General features: G+C 42.9%; 1 protein-coding gene and 1 long non-coding RNA gene across 2 annotated transcripts in view; one reads left to right on the top strand and one right to left on the bottom strand.

The window, feature by feature from the left end:
• The window catches only part of ADTRP (androgen dependent TFPI regulating protein), a 29,512-nt gene extending 25,387 nt beyond the window's left edge, over positions 1-4,125 (bottom strand). Inside the window, exon 1 of the mRNA XM_064664353.1 lies at positions 3,501-4,125. Within this exon, the coding sequence (XP_064520423.1) occupies positions 3,501-3,653 (153 nt within the window). The 5' untranslated portion in view covers positions 3,654-4,125. The remainder of the gene's footprint in view (positions 1-3,500) is intronic.
• The window catches only part of LOC135418801 (uncharacterized), a 36,656-nt gene extending 14,338 nt beyond the window's left edge, over positions 1-22,318 (top strand). The window contains exon 3 of the long non-coding RNA XR_010432673.1: positions 21,515-22,318. This is a non-coding gene — a long non-coding RNA (uncharacterized LOC135418801). The remainder of the gene's footprint in view (positions 1-21,514) is intronic.
• The last annotated feature ends 3,487 nt before the right edge of the window (positions 22,319-25,805 follow it).

Genomic DNA, 25,805 nt, shown 5'->3' on the forward strand with positions numbered 1-25,805 from the left:
ACAAAAACATTTCCTTTCTGAATCTTGATTGCTATGATCATTAAGAAGATGAATCTGAAATAATGTCAGAGCTGTAGCTCTCTTGGGAGAACCACATGATTAGGAAGGAATTGAATGAGGTGCTAGAAGAGGGTCATATTTTCCAGCATCCCTCCAGCAGAGCTAGGAGACAAGTGGCATTTCCGTCCCCAGAAAATGCCACTTTTCCCAGTATTTCCATTTCAGATCAGAGTGAGCTGGCCACAGCAGCTTTCCACAGAGGGAAGTTTTTAAATGCAATTCCAAGGAGATAAGAGAAATTTTGGAGGGAAAATTTCCAAGGGATTCAGACAGCCAGTGCCAGAAGCCAGGCAATCACAGTCTTGCAGGACACAGGCAGAAGAGCTGGACAAAGGCTCTGTATGCCTGGCTTTGGGGAAGCCTCCAAGGCACTACCCAGCCCTGTCCAGCACAGCAGATCCACCAAACCAGAACAACCCAATGTGAAGCTTTTGCTTGCTCTTCTTCCCCATGACTATACCTCCCAACATTCCAAGGTTTTTCCTGGGACTGCTTCCAAACTGGCAGAAATTTAATGCATTGAATGTGCACCTGATGGATTTGTGTGGTTGACAGCCACCTCTTGTTCTTTGATGCCCCTCAGCAGCAAGAGGGAGGGCCTTAATGCCAAATCATGGGACAACTCTTTTAGGTCCTGCAGAGCCCCACAGAGAGCACCACAGCATTCTGGGACATATTGTCTTCTCATCCTCTTCCTGTCTTATATAGTGGATCAAGAATCTTTTGCCACCATTTTACCAACAAGTGCTATCCAGTTCAGTGGGAGAAGGTGGGCTGAGGGCATTTGTTTCCCCAATCCTCTTCCCTTTTTTGGTAATCCTTTCTTGAAAAAAAACCACATCTCTGTAGAAGAAGGATTACTAGCCACGAAGGAGTAATTTTGCACACCCTATCCCATTGCCACGTTTTCTGCATGAGAGATAGGCAACATCAACCCAAACCATCTCTCTGTTGGCTGACAACTCCATTTTAGCATTGGGATCAGATCAATGAGTGGTTAAAAGATGTGAGACTGGGGAACTGGAGCAAGGGCCCTCACTCATGGAGATTTAATAAGAAGTAAGCTATTTGGCAGATCTGGAAATGAGCTGGCAAAGGGAGAAAATACTGAGGTGGTAAACCTTTGTGAACTTTTTTTTTTTTTGGTCAAAGCGAAGCCTGACTGTAAAATTGCCAAAGAATTTCAGGATACTGAGTGCCTGACAGATCAAATACTAGGCAAAAATCAGTGCTGATGAATGCAAAGTAATGTTTTTCAGAAAGAAAAAGCAGCTACAGTTATATATTTCTCAACTGTGGGTTCTAAATTAGCTATCACCATCCAGGAAAGAAATGTTGGACTCACTGTGGATAGCTGTCTCAATTTGCTATCTTCTTGCCTACCAGTGATCAAAAAAGACAAATAGAGATTTAAGAACTGTCAAGAACAGATAAACAACAAACAAGGAAACACCTTTAGCCACTGTATAAATCCATCTCATAACTCATAACTCAGTGACAGCAGCCTGCCCTAGTTACTCCCTCCTGAAACTAGAAAAACTGCTACAAGGGGCGGTAAGGATGCTTTAATGAAAAAAGTAACCCTTTGTGAAGAGAGATGAAAAAACCTTGGACTTCCAGTTTACAGAAAAGACTAATGAGAGGAAAATCTGGTAGAGGTCTCTAATGAGTGGCAAAGAAAACATGAACAGGGATGGATGATTAAATTACAATATAGAAGTAATGAAGCACCCAGTTCAGTTGTCAGGAAGCAGGTTTACACCAACAAAATGAACTGCTCTTTCACCGAAGGCACACATGCCTCGTGGCACACAGGATAGGAAAAGTACCAGAAGTATGAAAATGTATGTTTTTCCTTTAGATAGATGAAGGGAAGGCTTTGAGTGTGTATTAGCTACCTTGGGCTGGATTTATATTCTGTCTGGGTTAGTCAGCATGCTAGTGGGATGATAGAGCCATGGAAAGTTCATTTTATGCATGTACATGCTCATGTCTTGTGCAGCCTTTCCCTGATCATCCACTGCTGGTCATTAATGGAAGGTGGATGATAATTTCAATGACTATTTCTACATCCCAAAATACTGGGAGGTGAGTTACTTGCTTTGTCCTCTTGTTCTCCTGCTTTAGAGCTGTGTGATATACTGGATGGTAGATTTCATTATGATGGTGCCAGAGTGTGGGAGTGGAGATGCTGTTTTGCCTGAAAATATGGCTAATACTTTAGTGGGGCCAGCTATCCCCAACAAATAGATATACTGATACCAGACAACATAGCAATTAACAATACAAATGCCACCCTGACTGTGGTGATATATATGTCCTCATCCTTCCACAGCTGGCTTGGCCACTGAGAAGACCTCTGTGGCTTCCAGAACCCCAGGTTGTTGTTCACATGCCATTCAACATCTTTCATTGCAAATGTTTCACAGAGTCACAGAATGGTTGACAGGGTCTCCAAAAGCCCCTCTTGAAGCTGGGGACCCTTTAGGCTTCCACTGAACTCCACCATGAGGTGTTACATTCTGAAGAGTAAAAGTAGAAACATACCCTGGACCAGACCTCCCACTGATGTTTAGCTCTGACAGAACGAATGAAAGGCTATGGAGGTCCCTGCGGTCATCCTTCAAATTAGCAAGTGTCCCTGAAATTGTTCCTTTATAGGAAAACTCTCCACAAGCCTGGTCTTTCCACTGCACCACCCTTTGGGCTGATGATGAACCCTTTGGGCTCTGAACCAGCCTTCTCCCCTGGCGCATCTCACATGCTTTCACTTTGATTTCTATCCTGTGAAATGTCAGCATATTAAGGGAACCAGAACACATCACAGTCTATGTTTTTCTGTGTATTTTCAGGAAATGTAGCAAACAGTTGATAGCATGGCTGAAACTCATGTAATAATGTCACAAGCACCTCTCTCTACAGGGTGGAATTTCTTTCCCTGATGTTCTCAACTGATTGACAAACTAAGCATGTACTCTGAATGGCTAAATTAGCACTGTGCTGTTTTGTTTTACGTTTTCTGTAATTTACAGGACATAAAAGTCTATTAAAAATTTGAAGTAAAACTCCAAGCAGCATTGTAATGCATTGAATTAAAGGTTAGAAAACAGGCACCAAACTTGCATATGTACTGGCTGGACATACCTATACTTTTCTGTCCGTCTCCTCAATGACAGCTTGTCTCTTTTACAGGGAGGCAGCTAGCTTCAAAGTACCTACTGAAAGCCAAAAAGCTCACCAGCCAATATTCTTTCTGCAGGAAACCTGTGAATACATTTCACAACACAAGCACAGATCCCTCCTTAGTTTCCTTTGGTGTATAAACTGTTAAAGGAAGCAGTTTAACAGCAGCAAATATACCAGCTGCATATGTCTTGAGGCGCAGATGGCAGACAAACAAATAGACATATTGGTATCACTGTACAACACGACTTGCTTACCAGATTGAGGACTGTCAAATATTTCCACTGCCCACCGTAAAGGAACACTTCAGATGGCCGCTCTTCTGTTCTGATGTATACGATGGAATAGGCTACAAAAAAGTACCAGACGAAGGCAAGGCAATGGTATGTGGCGAGAGTAGAGATTTCCATGCTTTAGCTAAGAGATAATTGGTCTGAAAGCAGCTTTTCTCTTAAGGTCCTCGGTTGCTGTGCATGGGATAGGGCAGGGCAGGAGGTTTTACTTCAGAGCAGACTCGGGACACGATGCCACTTTACTCTTGTCAAAAGGAAAAATCATAAGGCCGTGAACTTTGCTTCTGTTTGTTTCCCTTTTCACTGTACAGATAGGCTGCGGGGGGGGGGGGGGGGCAGGGGATGAGAAGAATAGGCTTATTCCCCGGATTTAAATGCCTTGCTCAAGATTAACAAAGATTAGTTGCAGAGTTATGTAAGTTTTGGGTTGGTTTATTTTTTTGCAAAAGTGGGGGGAGTTTTGCTGCTGATTTTGTGTAACAGGCTGTCATATGTTGGGTAGCAAGTGAAAACAAGTGGCATTTTCACTCGTAGCTGTGGTGCAGCCATGACTCCAGCTCAGCTTGGGAAGCCTCTGTGACTGCTTTTTCCTTGTGCCAAATGAAGAAGTGGGAAATGTAATGGTATGTGAAAGGAAAACCTAGTTGATTTGTTGATAGGCTATGGAGGTGGCAAGGAAGCTGATATGATTACTAGCAAAGGTCCTTGGGGTTGAAAACCACTGTGAGTGTTAACATTTTGTTGTGGGAAAAGGCTCTGCCACCTTTACCGGGCTCCCCACTGCTGGGATTCATCACAGCCATGCCCGGCAGGCTGGACAAACCCAAAGCTACTTTGAAGCTTTGACAGGGATGGAAACACAGGGCAAAGGCCTTAGATGACAAACATGAAGTGCTGAGCAGCATGTCTTACCCCCCTGCTTCTTTACTTGCTGCCTTACTTACCTTCAGACATCCCCTCTTCCCTAGCACAACATTATGTCACCATTGGTTCTGGGCTGAAGAAGAAAAGAACCAACACACAATGACCCTAAAATGAAGCAAACAAAAAAAATTCCCTGGAAATGCTCGTTTTTCCCACCCCACCTACCTCACCAAGCAGCCCTAATTAGCACTGGAAAATACACACAGCATTTCCCAGAGTTCCTGTAATTGTTGTGTTGTCAGCAGTAATTGCCACCTGAGTGTTTCATGTGGGCCTTGACAGGGAGTGGGTATCATGTCGCAGTCCACAGCTGGACCTTCTCCATGCAGGATGGGAAGATGGGATGCTCTTCCCATCCCTGCAGAGGTTGCCCCAAGGGGAAGGGCTGGGCTTCAGCCAAGCATTAAAGGATCTCGGTTTTTCCCCTTCTAACTGGCCTACAGGCAGCATTGAGCAATCTGCTATGTTTTGGTTTGGTTTGTTTTTTCTCTGTTTTTTTTTCCCCTTGTACTGGACGTAATGCTCCACATGGGATAATTTCCTATAAACTCAGAGAGCAATGTGCATGAATGTTGGGAAACAGACCTCGCACTAAGACACTTCGATATTCTCCCGTGTTTCATTGACTTCTCCCCTAATTCAGATTGCCTGCATCCAGATTCCCCAGGCATTCCAGCCATCACAATCCCAATGAAATATTGCTGCCCCACTTAGGAAAAATAGATGTAGAGCCTTTTGTGGTTATTTGAGACTAGAGGAGAAAACCCCTTGCCAGAAAAGAAAAAAAAAAGGGGAAAAAAGATGGGATTATGTTTTTTGTACTTGGACAGTGTCAACAGTCTTTTCATAGAATCCTAGAATGGTTTGGGTTGGACAGGACCTTACAGATCATCTGGTTGCAACCCCCCTGTCATGGGCAGGGTCACTTTCCACCAGACAAGGCTGCTCAAAGCCCCATCCAACCTGGCCTTGAACACTTCTAGGGATGACTGACCCATAGCTTGTCTGATCAATCTGTTCTAGTGCCTCATCACACTCACAGTGAAGAATTTCTTCCTAATATCTAATCTAAACTCACCCTCTGTCAGTTTAAAGCCATTACCCCCTATCCTGTCACTACATGCCTTTGTAAAAAGACCCTCTCCAGCTCTCTTGCAGGCCCTCTTTAGGTACTGGAAGGCTGCTCTAAGGTGTCCCCAGAGCGCTCTCTTCTCCAGGCTGAACAACCTCAACTCTCTCAGCCAGTCTTATAAGAGAGGTGCTGCAGCCCTCTGATTATCTTCATGGACCTTCTCTGGACTTGCTACAACAAGTCCATGTCCTTCTTATGTTGGTGGCCCCAGAGCTGGATGCAGCACTCCAGGTGGTGTCTCACAAGGGCAGAACAGAGGGGCAGAATTACCTCCCTCAGACTGCTGGCCACTCTGCTTTTGATGCAGCCCCGGAAACGGCTTGCTTTCTGGGCTGTAAATGCAGATTGCTGGGTCATGCTGAATTTCTCATCAAGACCCCCCAGGTCCTTCTCCTAAGGGCTGCTCTCCATCCATTCTCCCCCAGTCTGTATCTGTGCTTGGGATTGCCCTGACCCAGGTGCAGGACCTTATGTTTGCCTTGTTGAACTGCATGAGATTTGCCCAGGCCTATCTCTCAAGCCTGTCCAGGTCCTTCTGGATGGCATCCCTTCCCTCCAGGATGTTGACTGCACCACACAGCTCAGTCAGATCAGCAAACTTGCTGAGGGTGCACTCAATGCCACTGTCCATGTCACCAACAAAGATGTTAAACAGCCCTGGTCCCAGTAGGAGCACTACTTGTCACTGCATTCCACTTGGACATTGAGCTGTTAACCACAACTCTTTCAGTGCAACCATCCAGCCAATTCCTTATCCACTGAGTGGTACATCTGTCAAATCCATATCTCTCTGGTTTAGAGACAAGGATATCATGTGGGACAGTGTCAAATGCTTTGCTCATGTCCTAGAAAATCTAGCAGAAAGATTGCTGGGGAGGGGCAGTGCTGTTATGAGCTGCTCCGCCTCGTCAAGACTCATGGCTTGACAAAAGGCAGGAAGAGAACAGGACTGTGGCATCGAAGGGCCCTTTTTATTAGTAGTTTGCATACCAAAGGCACCAGGCAGTCAGCACCTTTAGCAAGTTATCTTCACACCAGTCTTTCTGAGGTTTTGCTGTAGTACAACTTTAAAAATGGAAGGCTGAGCATTCTGTTCAGTAGGTGCTTGGATGCATGCAAATGAATGTAAATGTATGCAAAATGGCAAGGTATGTTTTTTCTTTTCTGGAGCATCTTGGCCAGTGTGGCTGGGAAGGTGTCAAGTGCGGTGACAGTTTTCTGATGTGGACATCTGTCCCTCAGACTGAGACCATCTGCTTTCTTTTCCCATATGCAGGAAGGAAGATACATACCCTTCAGCCTAGATACGGGATGAAGTTTGGATGCAGAAACATCACAAATAGGATCCGAAATCTAACACTCCACACTTCATGGAGTCTTTCTTATTTCACAGCCAGTGTGATGTAGCAAGCAAATACACTGTACAGGTCATATCTTATGCCATGTCTCCATGGGTATGAAGGTTCAATGGAATAGAAAATTCAGCCCAAATCTTTGTGCAGTGAGTGGAGAAAAGGAAGAAGGAGCACACTGGGGCACAGGCAGATGTGCTGCTGCAGGTCTAGTGGTACGGTTTAGGGAAACACTATTTTCTATCTTCTTGGCACCACAGCCCAGCTCACATCTGCTTCTCCCCTGGAGATGAGCCACATTCACACACTCTGCCAATGCTCCTAATCTGCTTCAGGGTCGCATCTGATTTGAGCAGCGATAGCTGACTTTGTGATGAAGTAAAGTGGGAGCTCCCCGTTAATCCATTAACTATGGTTCAGCTGAAGGATAGTAACAAGTAACTGGGGCTTTAAATCACCTTGCTTCCACTAAAGCTCCTCCGCTTATGCCCTGTTCTATGGGAGTGACTTAGGCCATCTTGCTTGACTTTGCACCAAAATGGGTTTGACTCACTCATATTATTAGTATGGTTCAGGTACAGACATGACAGCAAGCAGTGTAAAATGGTAATATCTTAGGTGATTGCGTGTCTTCACTAGTGGACATGGTATTTCCAGGCTATCAAGAAGTCCCCAGTAAAATCCATCATTACCATGTTTAATAAACCACCTCAGTCTGTCACTACTGAAGCAGCTTGTAGAAATAAATATTCTTGTCTCCTCAAAGCTGACAATTCATTTAGAGAAAGGCACCAGTTAGGTGCCTTTCAAATATTGTCCAATATTTTTGCCCTGGCAAGATTTCCTCTCTGCCAGGGTAGCATCCAGTGATGGCAAAATAAGCAAGAGCAAGGCAGGAAATTATTGGCAGGTGATAGCAGTTAAGGCCAGGTAGAAGGAAGGGATTTAAAGCAAGCAAAATCTTGGGAAAGGTTTGGGGACCTAAAAAGAAAACTGGGGTTTTGTGCTTAGCTGTCTTTCCTAGGCACCGTCTGAGAATAAGGGACTGATACAGAATAGGATCTTGCCTCCCTCAGAAAAATTTTATAGGGTGAAAAAACTAAAAGTAGCCAAGTATGTTTTTCTTCCAGTTTTCTGACGCTTATGTCCTTGACGCAGTTCTGATATCTCACATGTGGATGTCCTAATTTAGTTATTTTTAATTTACTGCTTTGTAAGCTGGCTTGCATTAAAGGTACCATCCCTTGAAAGAGAGGTCCAGGGCTGCTCTTGTACAGCATCCTCTGTACACTACATGAGTGTGTCCAGAGACTCTGCCTCTGCTGCAATCTGGATTAGTTGCAGGTAGTGCAGGGGTCTGTGTGGAAGATGTATTTTCTTAAGCATTATTTGAGAAAGCTTTTTAGCACATAGTGTGAGGCTGCCTGAGTTCTATGTCCCTAGGGATATCTATAATAACAATGTGTTCTATGACAGTCTTGATGTATAAAATGAAACATAATTGGCAAAATTACAAGCTTGGCATAGTCTGCTCCAGGCATCCTCAAATCCTGAGACAAACTCCCCCAAATCATGTGGTAAGTGTAATTCACAAGACTTAATTCTCCTTGGTTTTATTTGTCTTGGGCTTTAGTAGTTTCTATCTGATTTTTGGAACTTTTCTTTGCAGCCGTGTGAGTGACAAATGTAAAAACGCTTTAACTGCTAATAAAAGCCCAGCAATGCAGCAGGGACAGCACTAGGTAATGAAGATCGATAAAAATATCCTGAGAGATTTCACTACAAATCTGAGAAGTGGCAATGCTGTAACATCTACCTGATGTGTGTGGCAAGCAGGAAAGTTATACAATTGTAAGCTTATGTATCCTCTTGCATAGGCCTCTCCTCCTTATCTTGTGTGAGATAATTTTTGTTATTACATATTTTTAAGGAGAAGGCAGGAAGTGGCTTACATCATCTTGGTATTTTTGTTCTGAATTGAATTTAAATGGTTGTTCCAAAATGCCAAAATTCAGAGGGATTTTTCAGTCCCAAAGGGATGACTTGGGTACAAGAAGAATCCGGATTCAGTAGTTTAAAGTACTTGCTTAATTTCAGAGTTTTTCCTTCTCATTGAGTTTCATTGGCTTTTAAACTGTATGTTTATTCAGACTGCTAAATGAAATGTCACTTTGATCTGAAACCAAAACTTCCTGTGTAACAATGATTTGACATTTCTGACTCTTTAAAATGAATGAAAATTATGACATTATTCAAAACAAAACATTTTCAGCTAACAACTTGGATTCTAAAAGTAGATATGCTGAAATTAAGAAACATTTGATCAGAAAAGTGCTTGCCTATCTCATTATCTCCTACTCATAGGGGAAATTAGTAACTGTTTACCTTATCACCAAACCCTAAAAGTGTGTTTTCTCTTGGCAAGCTGAATATTGCTTAGAAATGAAAGGCATGATTTTCACTTATTTTCAACAGCTTCCAAGAACTTACATACTTTTTGAAGAGATCTGTAAGTTGCTTCCTAATTTTCCCTTTTGCCTTTTCTGTCACAGAGGAAAAATTAATATTTAACTTTTTAGACAGATTGTCCACAACCAACCTGAAGTTCAGAGTGAAAAAAGCAGTTATACCACAGTGTATTAGGGAAGAAATGCTAGAGTATTTTTTAAATCCAGATACACAAAGTACGACTGGTTCTCATTAGACTCCTTCCTGCTAGATAATCGTGTTGGACAAGTTAAATATGTATTTACATTAATTTTTTTTGCTTTGCCCTTTCTAGAGGGAGCCAAGAAACTAGTCTTGTAAAGAGATGCATGTTTGATAACATACTGAGTATCAAAATGTTTTGATTTTGTGTGAGGTTTCCTCATCTACCACTGAAACTCAGGAACTTCTAGGGTAACACACAATAACTCTATGACAGAAGAGTTTCATAAAGAATTATGACACAGAAAGCACCTTGCTGGACTCATGGGATAAGAACTGGAAGAGGCAGAGTAGGAAAACCGCAGAAGTCACATTTTCATGAGTCTAAGGAGACATCACTGGCAGCTTTTTTTTCCACTTGCTGTTCAGAAGATAGCAGATCTAGCATAGCTTATTCTTAACATAGTCTATTTAAAATCATAAATAACTATTCCAAATACAAGCCAAAAGAGATCCAGCACTGACCCCACTAATCAGTGCTTGCTGAAAAGGTGTAGTTTATGTGCAAATTCTAACTTAGATAATAGTTTATGTGCAAATCTACCTTAGGTAATATTAGATTAGGTATTAGATAATAAGATAAAGCCCTATCTATAGTCTGTATTAGTATAGTACCTAAATCTGTTGTCATAATCTTTGATACTTAGATTGCAACAAATGCTGGGCAGAGGATATAACTGCTTATCCCTGTCATGTGCATGGAGAAGTACAACCCAAAACAGTGAAATGGTGTCCCAGTCACATTGAAAGCCTCTGCTGAAACATAAATTAATGATTATTCTCCTGAAGTCCTGGTGACATGTAAAGCACATTGGAAGGAAGGATGTAATTCTGCAAGAGATATTGAAGAGGTGCTGGTTTGCTTCCCACCACTGGTGTCATCTTGATAGGTAACCCAATGGGTTATAAAACATGTCAGAGTCCCAAGAGCTTCCTAAACTCTGCTAGGTGCTAGGGACCTTGCAAGTTGGCCAGAGTAGCAAGTACAAACATCTCCTCTCTGTGGGTACACTAATATCCTTTGTGCATCAAACTCCTGCCCAGTTCCTGCTCCCTACCAGACACTGAAGAACAAAGTAAATTTTTCAGTCTGTCAAAGGCGGGGTAAAGCAGAGGTTGCAACGTTTTAGTGACACTGACAATATGTTAACAGAATAACAAAGTTCAAAGCAGTGGGTTGGTTAGATTGCTGGTCTAGCAATGGGGGCAGAGGGCGGGTTTCCTACCTAAGAGCAGGCATACCATTGCTGGGGTCTTCACAAAAGATATCAGCAGTGCCTGACACAGCTTATGGATCTGAACCCTGCTTGTGTACTGAGCAGTCAGTTGCTAGTTGGTCCTTGCTGGAACAGGGTTTACTCAAAGGACTGTTCAGGCTCAGCCACAGCCTAAATCTCCTGCTCAGCTCTGCTGTGAGGCATTGCTGTGGCAATTAGACTCTCATGAGGCAATGTCAGCAGGCAAGTCTCTAGTTTACCAAGTGAATGCTGCTCTTCATCTCCTCCTTCTCAAACAAAAAACCAAATCCCTCAACAGAAGCTGTGTGTGAAACCAATGGTATCTCAGTGTCTTGGCTGCTGTTCTTCACCACACTTCTGTGACTGTGAAGAGCTGGCAGATTGCCCCCTATTACCCTTTACCCTGGGAAGTTCTGTCTGAATTTTCTTGTCTCTGTGGTGAAGAAGGGATGGGGAAGGGGCAAGCCCTGCCCTGATTCCTCAAGCTGAAGTGGCCTGCTCCCCCTTTCCCATTTCTTTCTGTCCTGATCACCAGGACCAACCCCTGGATAAAGATGTTTCCCAACGCTATCACTTTTGCGAGGAGGTCAGTACACTTCCCCCAGCTTCCTCTTAGCTGTCACTTGTATACCTGCTCACTGTAGTTCCTAATTTGCACAGACCTTCCTCCCTGGGTGGCTTTTCGTACCTCCTCAAAGTGCTGTGGTGAAATGAGTGTGGCTCAAAGAGCTGTGCCAGGCATTACCCAGTTCTGACACAGCACCTATCTACAGTATGCCGGTGCTCTAGCAGTGCTGCAGGTGATGGAGGTGGCAGTAAAAGCACTTCCTTTCTGGTTCTGAGACCATCTCTCTGTTTGCAGGCTGTCCTTGGGACACACCTTTAGCTTGCCCTCTGCAAGGGAGTGAGATGCTACTGGGAGCCCTGTGCTTCCTGTAGCATCTGTGACTTAATTTTTCATCTGCAGCCAGGACCTCTTTATTTGATGTAGCATGTCACAATTTCCTGGACTAGATTGATTTAGTGGTGGCTTCTGACGGGGCATTTTCCCATATCAGTTTACAAGAATGGTTGTCTCCTATAGCAAAAACTTACCGTATGTAGAAATGAACTTGAGTGAGGGAGAGAGGAAGGAAAAAAAAAGAGAAAAAAAATTCCTCGCAAATCCTCAACACTTTTTCATCCACCTAAACTTTCCTTCTGCCACTGTCAATTCCATTACATGATGCTCATTGGCACATTTCCTTTACTTACAGCTATTTTCAGTGCTCAGGAAAAGTGCCTCCAGCTTTTGCAACACTTCATTTGGTTACTGGTCAGATAATCAGATGTATTTGTGAGGAATTTGAGGTTGGAATAAGGCCATTTGCTAGGAAACTCTTTTGCTGCCTCCTTCTCCCTGCCCTCTGAAAGCATGTTGTGCTTCATTAACACTAAATGTGTTTGCAGGATCTGAACTTTCTCAGTCATATGCTTTAGCTGCTTAGTGAAAACATAGGCGGTTTGTACACCTTTATGTTTCTGGGATCAACTGGTAGGGGGAGGCAGTGTTTGCTGTTAGCTTCCCATCTCAAAGGCTTGGAGTTTTCATGCATTCTTGCTTCCTAAAAGTGGGGGTGGAAAAAAAATGGGCCCTAGCCAAATTCAAGATGCTGGTTATCAGCTAATCCTACTGTTTACAATTCACACAGCAAAAGAACTGCCTGTGTTTGGCAGTGAGTTTGAGTTCATCTGCAGAGTGCAGGACAGAGCTGCCTTGTTTTCTTCAGAAGTTTTCGGCTGGTGTTTAATCGTAACACTCAGTGGCGATGTGCCATACTGCTTTCTACTTTCATGTTTCGAGACCTTTTAAAGAGGGAGGGTATCATTGCCCTTGCTTTGAAGAAGGAAACCTGAGTTTCTAGACAAGCAGTGCAGGGGTGCTGGTTCCAATATGTTAGATGGAAGCTGGTAAAAAGACAAAGAACAGTTAGGAGTTCAGAGAGTTCTGTTTCTTCCCAAATGTTGCCCCACACTAACATGCATTGATGCTGAGTGGTGCTGCTGCAGATGTCTGACAATGGGAGTCTACTTGTGATGACTCCTTTCAGTATTGGTGATCAAGGCAGGAAAATACACGGGGGGAAAAAAGGACAAGAGTGAAAAAGCCTCACCTCATCCAGATCTGGATAAGGCTTTCCCTGGGAACCATCAGCACCAACCATGCAAGCCGAGGTGGTGATTTTCCGGGGTGCCAAGCCTGGAGCCTTTTTTGCAGCCAAATGTATCTGAGACTGGGTACTGCTGCCTTCCAGTGGTGCCACGCTGGCATGGAAGCAGTGCTGGTGTCACCTAATGAAGCTCCAGTGCCACCTCTCTCTGCACTTGGGGCTGCCAAGAGGAAATAACGGCCTCTGCGTCACTAGTGACAACTTCATGTTGTTGAACTAGTCTTTGATCCCTTCCTCCTCTGCAAAACTGCACAGTGGGTGGTAAATTAATCCCTGGAGTTCAGCCCAGCATGTATGCAGAAAGCAGAAAGCACAGGGGAAAAAGTAGGTGATGCTGCACTGCTGTTGAGAGCCTGGAGCTTGCCTGTGCCCTTGGTTTTAGCTTTAACTGACTTTGGTGGCAGAAGCTCTCATTTACATCAATATAAGTAAGCATAGTCTGTGTTTCTTTCCTCATGTCTGCTGGTGCAGTCGTACAATAAGCATGAATCCAGATGCCAATGCTCTTCTAATTATGCGTTGTAGTCATTGTGGAATAGAACAGCCTGCTTCAGTCTACCCTGGCTGCAATGAAAGGTAATGTTGTCAGCTAAGTGGGCTTGGTGTTAGGAAACTGGACAGTACTTCTTCATGACTAAACCAGGAACAAAACAGTGGAGAATCCACACAGGCTTTAGTAGTGAATGAAAACTGAGGAATAACCAAATAACAAATGTAATCAGTTAAAGGAAGGGACTTACAGTTCACATCAGAACGGCAGGGACAGAGACTACCTTTCCATTTTCACATATTTTCCTCTCTTACCCTTTTCTCTGTCTTGCACTCCTCTCCATTGGGATGTAAATTCCCAAACTCAAAAGCTAATATTATTTTAAGACACTCAAAGGGGAAAGAAGTTTTGCTCTGTATGTGACTGGAAAATGGAAAAATATACTCTTAACGTATAAAGGGCTGTAAGTTTTGTAATCTGCTAGCTAGCTTGGTGCTGAAGAAAACCGATGCTGTGCTAGAATAAAAGGCTTTGCTGAGAATGCCGGTGACTGGATCAAACTACTGTCTGCTGAAAATGTCTAGTTCAATCCCCCTAGCTGTAGCTAGGATGTTGCACATGACTGTAGCACATGCCAAGGATGCTTTGAAGTGCCTTTTCTGCTTTTATTTTTTTTTAAAAACAAAAAACAACAAACATGAGCTGTAAAACATGCAATTCAGGAAGGCCAAGTATCACGTGAGTATTGCTGTCTGCACAGCACAACGAAGGTCTGTGCTGAATGAGGTTAGGCCTCTGTGGTTCTTTGCAGATATTTAGTAACAACCTCGAGCAGAGCATTTTGACTTTCCACAAGTTCTTGTAGTTCAGCAGATATGTATTCCCCTCAAAGAGTAATCTATATACCCTGGCAACTGCTATTTTTTGGCAAAGTTGTATTTCACTTATTAAAGCTTAGAGTTAGGCTGTTCACATTTTCAGAGAGTCTTCTTCAAGGCAGAACAGCTATTCTAAAGACAGTGTACTGGGATAATGACTTTCAGGCTGTCCAAAGCTGCATTCCTTAAAGCTTCTCCATCAGTGCAATAATAAAGACTGAGCCACCTGCATCTGGGCTGCATCTGTACTGTGTGGGAGGTAGAAACTGTGGTGCACTCCACAGCCCTGCTCTCTTGGCTATCTAGATGAGGCTTGCTATTGAACTTCCCTCCTGTCACATGCCAGAATCTCGTTCCAGTGGAGCCATGAAATACATTGTGATAGTATGTGTGCACACAGGCAAAACAGAGTGGAAGTAGAAAAGGCTGGATCATGCAGGAGACAGTTTCCATGAGGATAGCAAAAGTCAGTTATCAAAAGTCCTTCAAAGGACCAGAAGGGCTCCTACCCAGGATAGCTTGAAGGTTTAGGACCCAAAGCTGGCAGAGGGATTGACTAGTGCAGCTTTGCCTAGTTCTGGTGGAAGCCTGTTGCAGAGCAGATCTTGGGCAGGGTGAAATTAAAGTGTAGAATATTGAGCAGATCTGGTCTGCAACAAAGATGACTTGCACCTTCATGGAATAGGAGCTTGTTTCCCAACAACACAAAAGTCAGGGCATGTGAGGATTTTGCTATAGATTATTGAAAATGTCATCTATGTGGAATAATCAGATAATTTAAAAAAAAAAAAAAAGAGCTAAGTGCCCCAAAACTGTTTCTTCAACAAAACTAGTTTTTGTGGCTTCCAAGTGACTCCACAAAATTCATGGCTATGCTAGACTTGCAGAAGCCACTCCAATACTGGCTCCAGCTTACAGGAGAGAGAAGATAACAGATTTTACCAAAAAAACCTCGTACAGTGGGGAGAAAACAAGATACAAGAACAGAAGTCCTCCTTTCAGTCTACAACAGGAGCCTTGTACTTCAATGTTGTGACTTTAAATACATACAGTTAACAGTAAATAGGATATCTTGTTTACTCTTTGGCTTTTTGTTCTAGATATATTGTAGAAATTACGAAAAAAATGCCAGAAATTCATATGGAAACAATTAGGAGGACATAGATTTAAGTGAGCTCTGAACTGACTCACTAGTGCAGTGGTCTGGGCATCTTTAAATGATGAGTTTGAGGATTGCCGTTGCAAATCTGAAGCTAGCCACGTAATTCTGTGGGACATGTATGGACCCTTAAAAAGTTACTTGAAGGGTATTTCTGCAGTGGAGAGATAAACCATCTGTTCTGTGTAACTGGTTTCATTGAGTGTACCTTCTCTTTCAATGAACCTCAATGGTCAGCTTCACATTTAGGTCACTCAGAGAAGTTTGGCTGGTAAAAAAAGGTGAAGTCAAGGAATGAAAAATATCATACGAGCTACGGGAAAAAGTAGGAGGGCAAGGGGGAAAGTAGACTGAAGGAATAGAAAGAGGAAACAGTAAACAGTTTCCAGGAAGCTGGAGCATAACTTTTTCAATCTGTTTTCCTTTTCAAATGTAGTAGATCACCTGTGCATGTAGGTATCTACATCAGTTCAAAGTGTCCTTGTTACATTTGGACATTGATTCCTTAAGGGAGGATATACTGCTAAGGCTTAGTGAAGCACTGAGGGGCATTCTCTCTTCTGGATTCCCTGTATTTATTTATTTTAACATATAATGTCTGTGCATGTGCATATATATATATATATATACAAAATGTTGGTGAAAACATGATGACTGGCCTTACATGGATTGCTTCATCTCTGTTGGAAGAGTGCTATGATGGAAGGAAGGGTCTGTATTGGACTTCTGTATGAGACCGTGGTGATAACCACTCTTCACTCAGAACCCACATTTAACCTGTAGGCTGCTTATACTGTGTTTAAGCCCCTACTCAAAGCAGGATAAATTGAAAGCTTGAGTAAATCCAAGTAAATGTGCTTGAGTAAATGCGCTGATTGGGATCTGTAGCTGTAACTGGGAGCTCTCAGATTTTAATTAAAATGATAAAGCATACATTTATCAGCCTTATCCCCAAACCAATGACCTGACCTGCCCCCAAAATTAGATGATCCTAGCAGCTGCATGTGTGGATGCTTGCTCTGTGTTAGGGTTAATTCCTTTGCCCTCACTTGCTCTGTTTTTTCCCCAAGGACCTCATGGTAAGTTCTCTTGTTGCTACTCCCTGGAACCTGCTAAGCTCTATGTGTCCTCAACGGCAAAACTAACTCATTTCCTTTCTTGTTTCTCAACTGTTGATATGAAATAGCAGATAGTAATCAGTCTCTTCCTCCCTCTGAATAGACCCCACCACCACCCTCCCCAATGAAGGATGCTTTGTTCTCTCCATGTAATCCTATCTTTCCTTGCTTCTGGTAGAATATTTCATTGGGGACAAATCTGTTTTATTTGAAGCGTTGGGATACAGAAAGTAAGCGTGGTTTTTCCTCTTTTGTTTCTGTTTTGGTAAACTTTGTTTGAAAGTCACTTGAAGCTCAGTGGCCCAACATGTTTATTTTGGAGAGAATACAATCCCTATTAAGCTACAGTGGTAATTTTATGTAATATGTATTTTGGTAAGTGGATAAGTTATCCGCAAGTCCCAGATGATGATATGTCTTGCAAGGAAGATGCTGAAGAGGGCCAAGATTCCAAGATTACTGTACAAAGTAAGAAAGCATCATCAGAGGGTGAACAAAATAGAATGTTTGCTCTGGGGAAAGAACCAACCGTCTGAACTCTGAACTTGTTTTCATGCACCTCTTCTTACTGTTGCTTTGAGCCCTTGACAAGTACTTGTTACAGAATTTCCTCTGAGACTTGAACGCATTTATTTAGTTCACCATTTGTGGTGGGGAGAGTGAGGAAAGGTGATGTGATGTGACCTGTGTGTGGTAGGGCCAGTGCCTCACCTACAACCTCAGGCCACCCTGTCCTGATCTTCCCACAACAAGTATTGTGGAGGTGCTGCCCTATGTGTTGGGCTCTTCTGGAATGGTTGAATTTTGGATGCTTGAATGATTGTGTAAATTGAAATGGATGAGGAGAGGAGCTGTGCTTGGACATGTTGCTGGGGTACAGTATTAAGTGCCTCCTCTGCAGGGCTGTTCAGCCAGTGAAGATAATGACTGCTGCTGCCACACTGGGAAAGTGGTCTTTAAAATGAAGAAGGCTAGGCAGGGCTTCTCCTTCTGTTTTCTTTTTTTCCTTTTTTTTTTTTTTTTTTTTAATAAAGAAATAGGAAGTTCTGAGGGTCTGCATCTGTCTGGCATCTCTCCAAGCCAGCATTTCTCAGGAGCTACCAGTTTTATTCTGGGAATGATTGTTGCTGTTTTAATTCTGCTTCTTGTCCCTCCCAGCCTCCATGTTTTTTTGGGCTCTGCTACATCCCTCCCCACCACCTTCCCTTCACCCCTTTTGGACAAACTGTAGTAGAGCTTGCCTTGGTTAAGAAAAATTGGGCTAGACAGGGTTGGGCAAGGCTTCTGACTTGTCACAGAAAGGGCAGTGAGGAGTAAATGTGGTCACAGCTGAGTTTATTTTGGAGACAGCCCACTGGTCCCCTGCCCTTTGCCCGGGCCCTGACACAGGCCCCAGCTGTGCCAGGGAGACCAGCAGTGTTGAGGGGGCTGGTCCTTGTGGAGGAATAAAGAGCCTGGAAATTCCCAGTGGAAAAGAGCAAACTCATTATTTTATTTCAACCTGGGACATGCAAGCTACATGTTTTTTCTTTTCCTTCTCCACTTTTCATTTACAATAGAAGAGAATCTCCAGATCCAAGTAAAAATAACAAAAAACCAAAACCAACCAAACAAAAAAACCCACCACCAACAACAACAAAAAAACCAACAACCCACCCAAACACTTGCATTCCTTTCATTTTCACACATATGTCATGATTTGGATAATCCTGCCATTCTAAAATAGTGAGTTTTAATGTGCACAAGCTGAGGAAAGCCAGTAAAACTGGGATGGCTCAGCAGGAGGAATGAGTTTCCCAGAGCTATGTTCTCCTCGGGGCTTTGCTTTCCATTTGCCCTCCTGTCCCTTGGGCACTGTGAAGGGGCTGATGCATCTGAAAGTTGATGGTTCTGTGCAACAGCTGCAAATAATCTCAATCCCATCTTTGGGTCGGAGGGGAGGGGAGCATCTGGCTTGTTTTTGTTTTGCTTTCCCCAAGCATTGTGCAGGCTGCAGTCTGTTGGCAGAGGCATCTAGCCCCAGCAGCTTGTGAGTCAGTGTGCTGGTGATGCTCCATGGCAGAAGGAGAGCTGCCCGCAGCCCGTTGTGACTGGGGAACCATGATCCTACGTAGGCGCCGAGCTCAGGGATGGGGATGTTTCTCCTCCTGCCACAGAGGAGCCAGGAAGATCCCCATCACCACTGACAGTGGTTAGGCACAAGGCACATGTATTTGTAAAGGTCTTTGGGAATACAGTTGAAAAACAAACTGCTTTCCCTTGATTTTCCTTTTTTTTTTTCCTCCTGCAATACTTAAAAGTCCCCTGGTGCTTCACCCTCCTTCATAACACTCCCACAGCTCCTCTGCCAGCATCTCCCTTAAAACTGCAGCTAAGCAATTACCACTGCTGCTCCCAGGGTGCTGGCTCCCGGAGGGATCAGTGAAGGGTCCCAGGGAGATCTCCCCACTTGTCTGCCAGTTAGGTTTAGCAAGAATTCTACGTTGGGGAAATCCCACGTGTCTCCTCTACAGCTGTACGCTGTGTATGTGTATATATATATATGTGTGTGTGTGTGTGTGTGCATACATAGAAAGATATTATTTAGTGGTATAAGCCCTCATTAATGGCAATGGGATTTGTGTGGCACACAGCCCCTAGGAAGCTATTTGATAGCTTACTCCTCATTTGCAAATCTTTGAAGCCAATCACTGTACCTGGTGATTAAGGGGTTTTTTTGCAATAATCTGGTGCAGCGAAAACAGAGGCCTCTTGGTGGTTTGCATGAAAAGGCTGCTGAGCGGGTCCTGTGATTCATGGGCCAAAAATAATGTGTTCTGTTTAAACAACGTTAGCTCTGTGATACAAACTGAAAAAAGCCAGTGAAATTTAAAGGGACCCTGTCAAATCAGCTCTAAAAATAATCCCAGCCAGCTGTGTTTTGGTGAGTGGGTGTGTGTGCTCACGTGGTATGCTCCCTCTGGTCTGCCAGTTTTGTCCTGGGTTGTGTTTTTTTTTTCTGAAACAGGCTAACATGACATTTGAGCTTTGCCATCTGGTTGCTCAGTGTATGAAATGACCCTGTTCTGGGAGAAAGGCTCTGCCTTTGCCGTGGGAAAGAGCACCCCCATCCCTGGCCACAGTATAGCCCCATCTCTCCGAGGGAGGTGAAAAGTGACTGGTTTGGGATTTAACATCCTAAAAGGATGCTGTAGTAACACTGCTGGGTACCATCCTTTAACTGAGCATGATGGTGGCAGCACAGGGTCCCATCCATGCCCGATCTTATAGTGTTTGTTAGGAACCCTCAGGATGGAGTGAAACCCCTTCTTCTCCTTGCACCTCCCTGAGTTTTGGAGGCATCTCTTTCCTGGGGAGTGTTGTGACACTCACCTACAAGCGCTCATGAGATGAGCTCCTCATCATAAGATAGCTCCTGTTTGTAGGATAAAGCTCACTTTGAAACTGGGATTCCCCTTCAGATCTGCAAAAAATTTTCTGTAGCATAAACAGGCATAGTTCTGCCAATTTGCACCTTGTCTGACCTCACCTTGCTCTTCCCAGGAAACAAATCCAGGCAAATCTCTGTAAATTAAATCATTCCCCTTTCCCTGTCCTCCTCCTGGGCATGAGAAAAGATGCATAAAAGATGTATATAAAGCCTGTGTATGTGTGTGATGCAGCTGCTTGGAAGAACAGAAGCAGGCTCCAGTTAGTTTCCTCATCTGAAGGAGAAATGGGAGATGGAGAGTTACGTATTTCTCAGTGCCATTTACCCATGTGCTGTATTTCCCCAAGTCCTACCTTCTTAAGTCAGAAATGTCAATAAATAGCTGCTGGGGAACTCTCTCCTGCAGAAATCTTGGTGAAACATCTTTACCCTATATCCAGAAGCAGCTGCCCTCTTTGCCCTTCCCTTTCCCACACACCCACAAACTTTCTTGCTACCCTTTCTGCCCTTTTGAGGTTTCTGTCGCAGAGGTCCCTGCCCCATGGTTGCTCTGTCACTGGCAGTAGGAGGCTGAGCATCTCCTTCCCCCTTGGGTAAAAACTTCAAAATCCAAAAGATCCTTAGATCTTCCATGCGAGGCAAAGGAAAGATGTTGAATATGTGCAGCATCTGAACAACTTTCCCCCTGTTGTCGCAGGAGGAGCTGAGTGCCAGATTGAGGTGCTCTTTCACCATCACTTCTGAATTCTTTTTCTGGGTATGATTTCATGTTAATTCGAAATAAGATCTCCAAATTGCAGTATTCTTGCCCAAAATAATTGCAATAGTAAAACTTATCCCAAATCCTCCTCCCAGCATGCTTCAGAGTAGCTGAAGCATTTCCATCCCACTCATTTTCTTGACAGTATAGGTAGGGATTGTATCTATTGCGTCATGATACCTGATTGACTGAAATTTGAAGCAAAGGTGGCTTTGAAATGAAGTTAAACAACTTTATTTTAGTACACTGAAACTGTAAATACTGCTATCAGATTCCTTTTTGGTATTGACAACAATTACTTTTTGATGTTATTTCCAAAACAAAATGTCATCAAAACTTGATGTCTTGGCATGATTTTGGGTTTCTCTGATTTTGCTGGAAGGCTGCTTTCCAGGGGAACTTATGCTCTTCCCATGGCAGTTTTCTTTTACTGGATACTTACTGCTTCAGTCATCTCCCACATGGAGGTGAATTGTGTATTTTGCTGGAACAATACAATAAAGCCGATTAAAATAAGGCTGGTAGTAGGGTAATTATACTGATGTTTGCATTCCAGTAATTGATTTTTTTTGTTCTAGAGGATTCTTCCTTGTCTGTGGGCTTCTAAGTGTAGTAAAGGACAGCAGTGTCTGAGGACGAAGAGAACATCTACCACCAGAAGAAATCTGGCAGATATTCAAAATATCAGATAACCTCCGGTGTTCTTCCAGAACACCTCTCAGGTGTTCACTGAGAGGGAGAAGTAAGAAAGCTTTCATTTTGATCTCATTACTAGCACTGAAATGCCAAGGAGTTCAAAAGAACTTTTCATCTTAAGAAGGAGAAAGGAAACTTTCAAGATGTTCCTCTGAAAATAGTGAAATGAAGACACACAGATTATGGTCTTTCACATGTACTGATCTGATCCTAGGAAGGAAAGACAGACTGGAGGAAGAAAAATAATTCTAAAGCACTTTTGACCTGGTGACAGCAGAATGTCCACTGTTCATCAGCATGAACTCATTAGTTGCCTGAAAAATCAGAGGTCAGAGCAAGTGTTGCAGAAAGCTTTTGTAAAAGTAATTTCCAGATTTCTACCAAAATCTCCAGGAATACATCCCCATTTTCTGTTTACTGTCTGCAAATGGGTTGGCTGGTGGGAGAACTATAGAATTAAAACCAAAAAAAAAAGGGAGGGAGCATAAAATCACAAGCAAATATCAGAATAGTCCCAAAAAAGCACATTCTGAATTCCTCATAAGCATAAGTGTGGGTGTTTTTCCAAAAAAAACAAGTTATTCATTCAAATGCAGTAAGACACTGGCTGATTCGTGTGTTCAATCATGACTAATCACCACAGCTTGGATTTTGAATATTAAATGTTTGTGGAGTCTGCTAACAAATTATGTGCATAATTTTTATCATGTAGATTAAGTTATTTGATGAATTATGTCAGACAACACATGTCTAAAAGTTGGGACATGTTGGTGGACAATCTGCAAACAGAGAAAGTGATGGGTGTGAAGAAATACGTGCCATAATTTCCTATGGATAATTTATTCATTTCTGAATTTGATTCCAAGATGTTTAGGTCTTAATTTTTCAGCAATAGCCATTGAGTTTTTGCTGGGTAACATTTAAGGGGGAGCTATCTCCCTTCAAAGTTAAGGTATCAGAACCTGGTATCTGCTGCTACACTGCAGAACTGCCTCCCAGTAGCTGTGTAGCTACAGCCTATTTGGTCTGCTCGTGTCTTGTATCTCCTTCTCATGTTGCTGCCAAATGCAGCTCAGAGAGGCAGGCAGAGCTAGTGAAAATGTCACTGGCATCTTGAAATTACAGGAGTAAAACAAACAGCCTTAAGTATATAAAGCTGATGGTTAATCAAGTGGAACTAGGAATTAGAAACCAGCTTGCTGAATCAGAGAGAAGCAATGGCCTGATTAAAGAAACAAAACTGAGTTGGTAGGTGAGAGCCACTAAAATGCAGGACTTCATCAGCATGTGAAACCAAATCAATGATAGACCAAGAGTGAATATGAAAGCACTAAGTCATGGTATCACAGAATGGTTTGTGTTGGACGGAGACTGTAAAGATAACCTGGTTTCAACCCCCTGTCACAATCAGGGACACCTTCCAGTAGACCAGGTTGCTCAAAACCCCATCCAACTTGGCCTTGAATACCTGGAGGCAAGTAATGGATGCATGTGTGGATGGGGCATCCACAGCTTCTTTGCTGACCTCAGGACAAAGATGCAAACATTATGGTGCTACACTCAGAGCTGGGTGAGTTGGATTAAAAGGTGTGTTATTTAAAGTATGGCTGAGGTACTCTCACTGGGTTGTTAGTGGGGTGCTTTACCAGTGTCTGCCTGACTACTTTCCTGGGATGGCCTTTCCTTGCAGTGAAGCATTTTAGCACCCCTGAGATTTGGCTGTAGGTTGTATTTTTTCCCAGTAGAGGCAGGCAAATTCTGTATCTATGCCTTACTGCAATTCCCCTCCGGCTTACTGCATATGTGTGCATGGCTGTTGTGTTGCTCACTCGGGCCCCTCGGCTGGTTAGTGTCATGAAGCAGGGATATTTTATGTATGATACTAATGTATCGCAGCCCAAGTCCATCTCTAAGGTATGAGCTAGTTTGAAAAACCTTAATTCAGACTTTCTAGTGTATTTTATAGGGTTAAGGACAAGAGTAATGCTGTGATTTGGACTTGGATTGCTTACAGCATTGACTGCACAGTTAATTGAGAATTTCATGCTTTGGCGCAATTTGTGTTTGTGGAAAAAGTCTGAAAACAACCTGACATAGCAATCAAATGTATATGGTAGGAATGAAAGCATACACAATATCTTTGCCAAAGCATTAATTTTGAAGTAGTTTTGTCAAATTAAATTTCACCCTAGCTTTCTGTTATGGAAAAATCCTAAAAACACTAGAAATATCTTTGTAGGGAAATCCTGGGTTCTCCAATTGCCATTGACTTCCTGTGACCTCCAGAACAATGAGTCTTCTTACACTGTCATCATCTGCATCCGTAGGAATGTGTCTGTGATTTGCCACAAATTAGGCAATGATAGGCAAAGAAATGAAAAAGAGGTTTCTCTCTCTCTTTTTTTCTTTTTAAATTCCAGTGTCAGCAGCTGGTTTTCATACAGGGCTCTGTCCCCTCCCTGCTTCAGCCTTTGCAGTTGATTCCACCAGTGAAACTTAACTATGCATAAAAATGAAATAAACTTGATTATCCAATCTGAGATACAAAGCAAATGAAAAGTATAAGCTGACACAAACCAAAAGGATGATGCTGGGTTTTTTTTCATTAATAGGATTTTCAATCATTAACATCAGCAAGTACATTTATTATTAGTCCATTTGTTTGGGCTCTTAAAGTCACACCATCCTTCTGATGACGAATTATGTATGGTAGCAATCAGGATAAGCAAACCTGTAATACAAGACAAGATTGTTTAAAAGGTGCAATCACCAGAGTGACACAGCACTGTAGATCTCACTGCTAGCAATAAGACCAGGAGCCCCCAGTCCTTCATGAGAAACTCATAATTTCAGTCCCCTGCTGCCTCAGCCACTTTCTTGAGGAAGACTCACTCACACCTCAGGTTAGCTCATTATGGTATGCTTTTACCAAAAGTCTCAGAGACAAAACTGGAGGCTTCATTCTCAGCCTGCTGAAGCTCAGAGAGATGGCTCTTAATTATTTCCACTGATGCTGGAACAGGGATGTTATTACACCTAAAAGGAAAATTGGAAAGTTCTGGGGAATCTGTACTAGCTTCCAAAGAGTACTTTGTTGTACATATGAGGAAAAAGGTTTCCTAAATATGGGACAATTTTTTACAAAGCTTGTTACTACCACAAGCCAGTAAAGTCCAAAAGTTGGTAAGCTTCAATTAAAAACAAAACAAAACAAAAAAACACACCACAAAACCTCAAGCAAAGAAACCCCCAAACAAACCAAAAAACCCAAATACAAAAAGTCCCACACCAAAACCCCCACCCCCCAAAAAAAAACCCAGTCACAGGATAGTTACTTGATTAACAAGAATATGCAGAAATGTGCTATTGTATGTTATCAAACTTCAGAAATGTGTGTAACAGTAGCTGAAGGAACTCACATGTGTTGAAGACTGGTGAGAGATCTGGTCAGGTAATCCCATACTTAACTAGTTCTTCATTCATACATGGGATTGTATTTCCCCAGGGGAAGAGCAGCAAACTGGCTGAAGTGAAACTTGCTTAGTCACTCCTTTGTCCACAAAACCACCCATCTGACCCATGTAAAATTTCCAGGTCTGTCATCCTTACAATCCTCATGATGGGATATTTAGAAAGTTGTCTGTGCTGTTATGGGGCATCCTAGAAAAGGGATCCCTCTGTCTTGGTAATCCCCTTTGAAGGCACAGTGCCACAGGCAAAGTGTAGGTGTGTGGAGAGGCAAAAAGATAAAGGAAAGAGGAAAGAGAAAGTGGAATTATTTGTTTCTCTCATAAGAAGTGAAAGGATTGATTGGTGTCATGGGAGAAATTAATACCCACCGTGACCATGCAGTATCTTCAGGCTTGCTTGATCTTCCCTTACATGGGGACCTATCCATCATCTACCGGATTTTTTTTTTTTTTTTGTGGAAGGATGGTTTGGGGAAAATAAAACACTTTTGTTCATTTACATGAGGAAAACAAAGGCTTCTCAGTGCACAGGTATCCATTTTTAGAGATACTCAGAAGTCTTCCGGACATGGTCCTGGGCAACTACCTCTGGGTGACCCTGCTTGGTCAGGGGAGCTTGACTAGATGATCTCCACAGGTCCCTTCTCACCTCAACCAGGCTGATGTGGTCCACCTCCAGAGTTTTCACTTAAAGCTTGTGAGG

This window comes from Pseudopipra pipra, chromosome 1 (genome assembly GCF_036250125.1).
Source record: "Pseudopipra pipra isolate bDixPip1 chromosome 1, bDixPip1.hap1, whole genome shotgun sequence".
NCBI classification, from domain to species: Eukaryota; Metazoa; Chordata; class Aves; order Passeriformes; family Pipridae; genus Pseudopipra; species Pseudopipra pipra.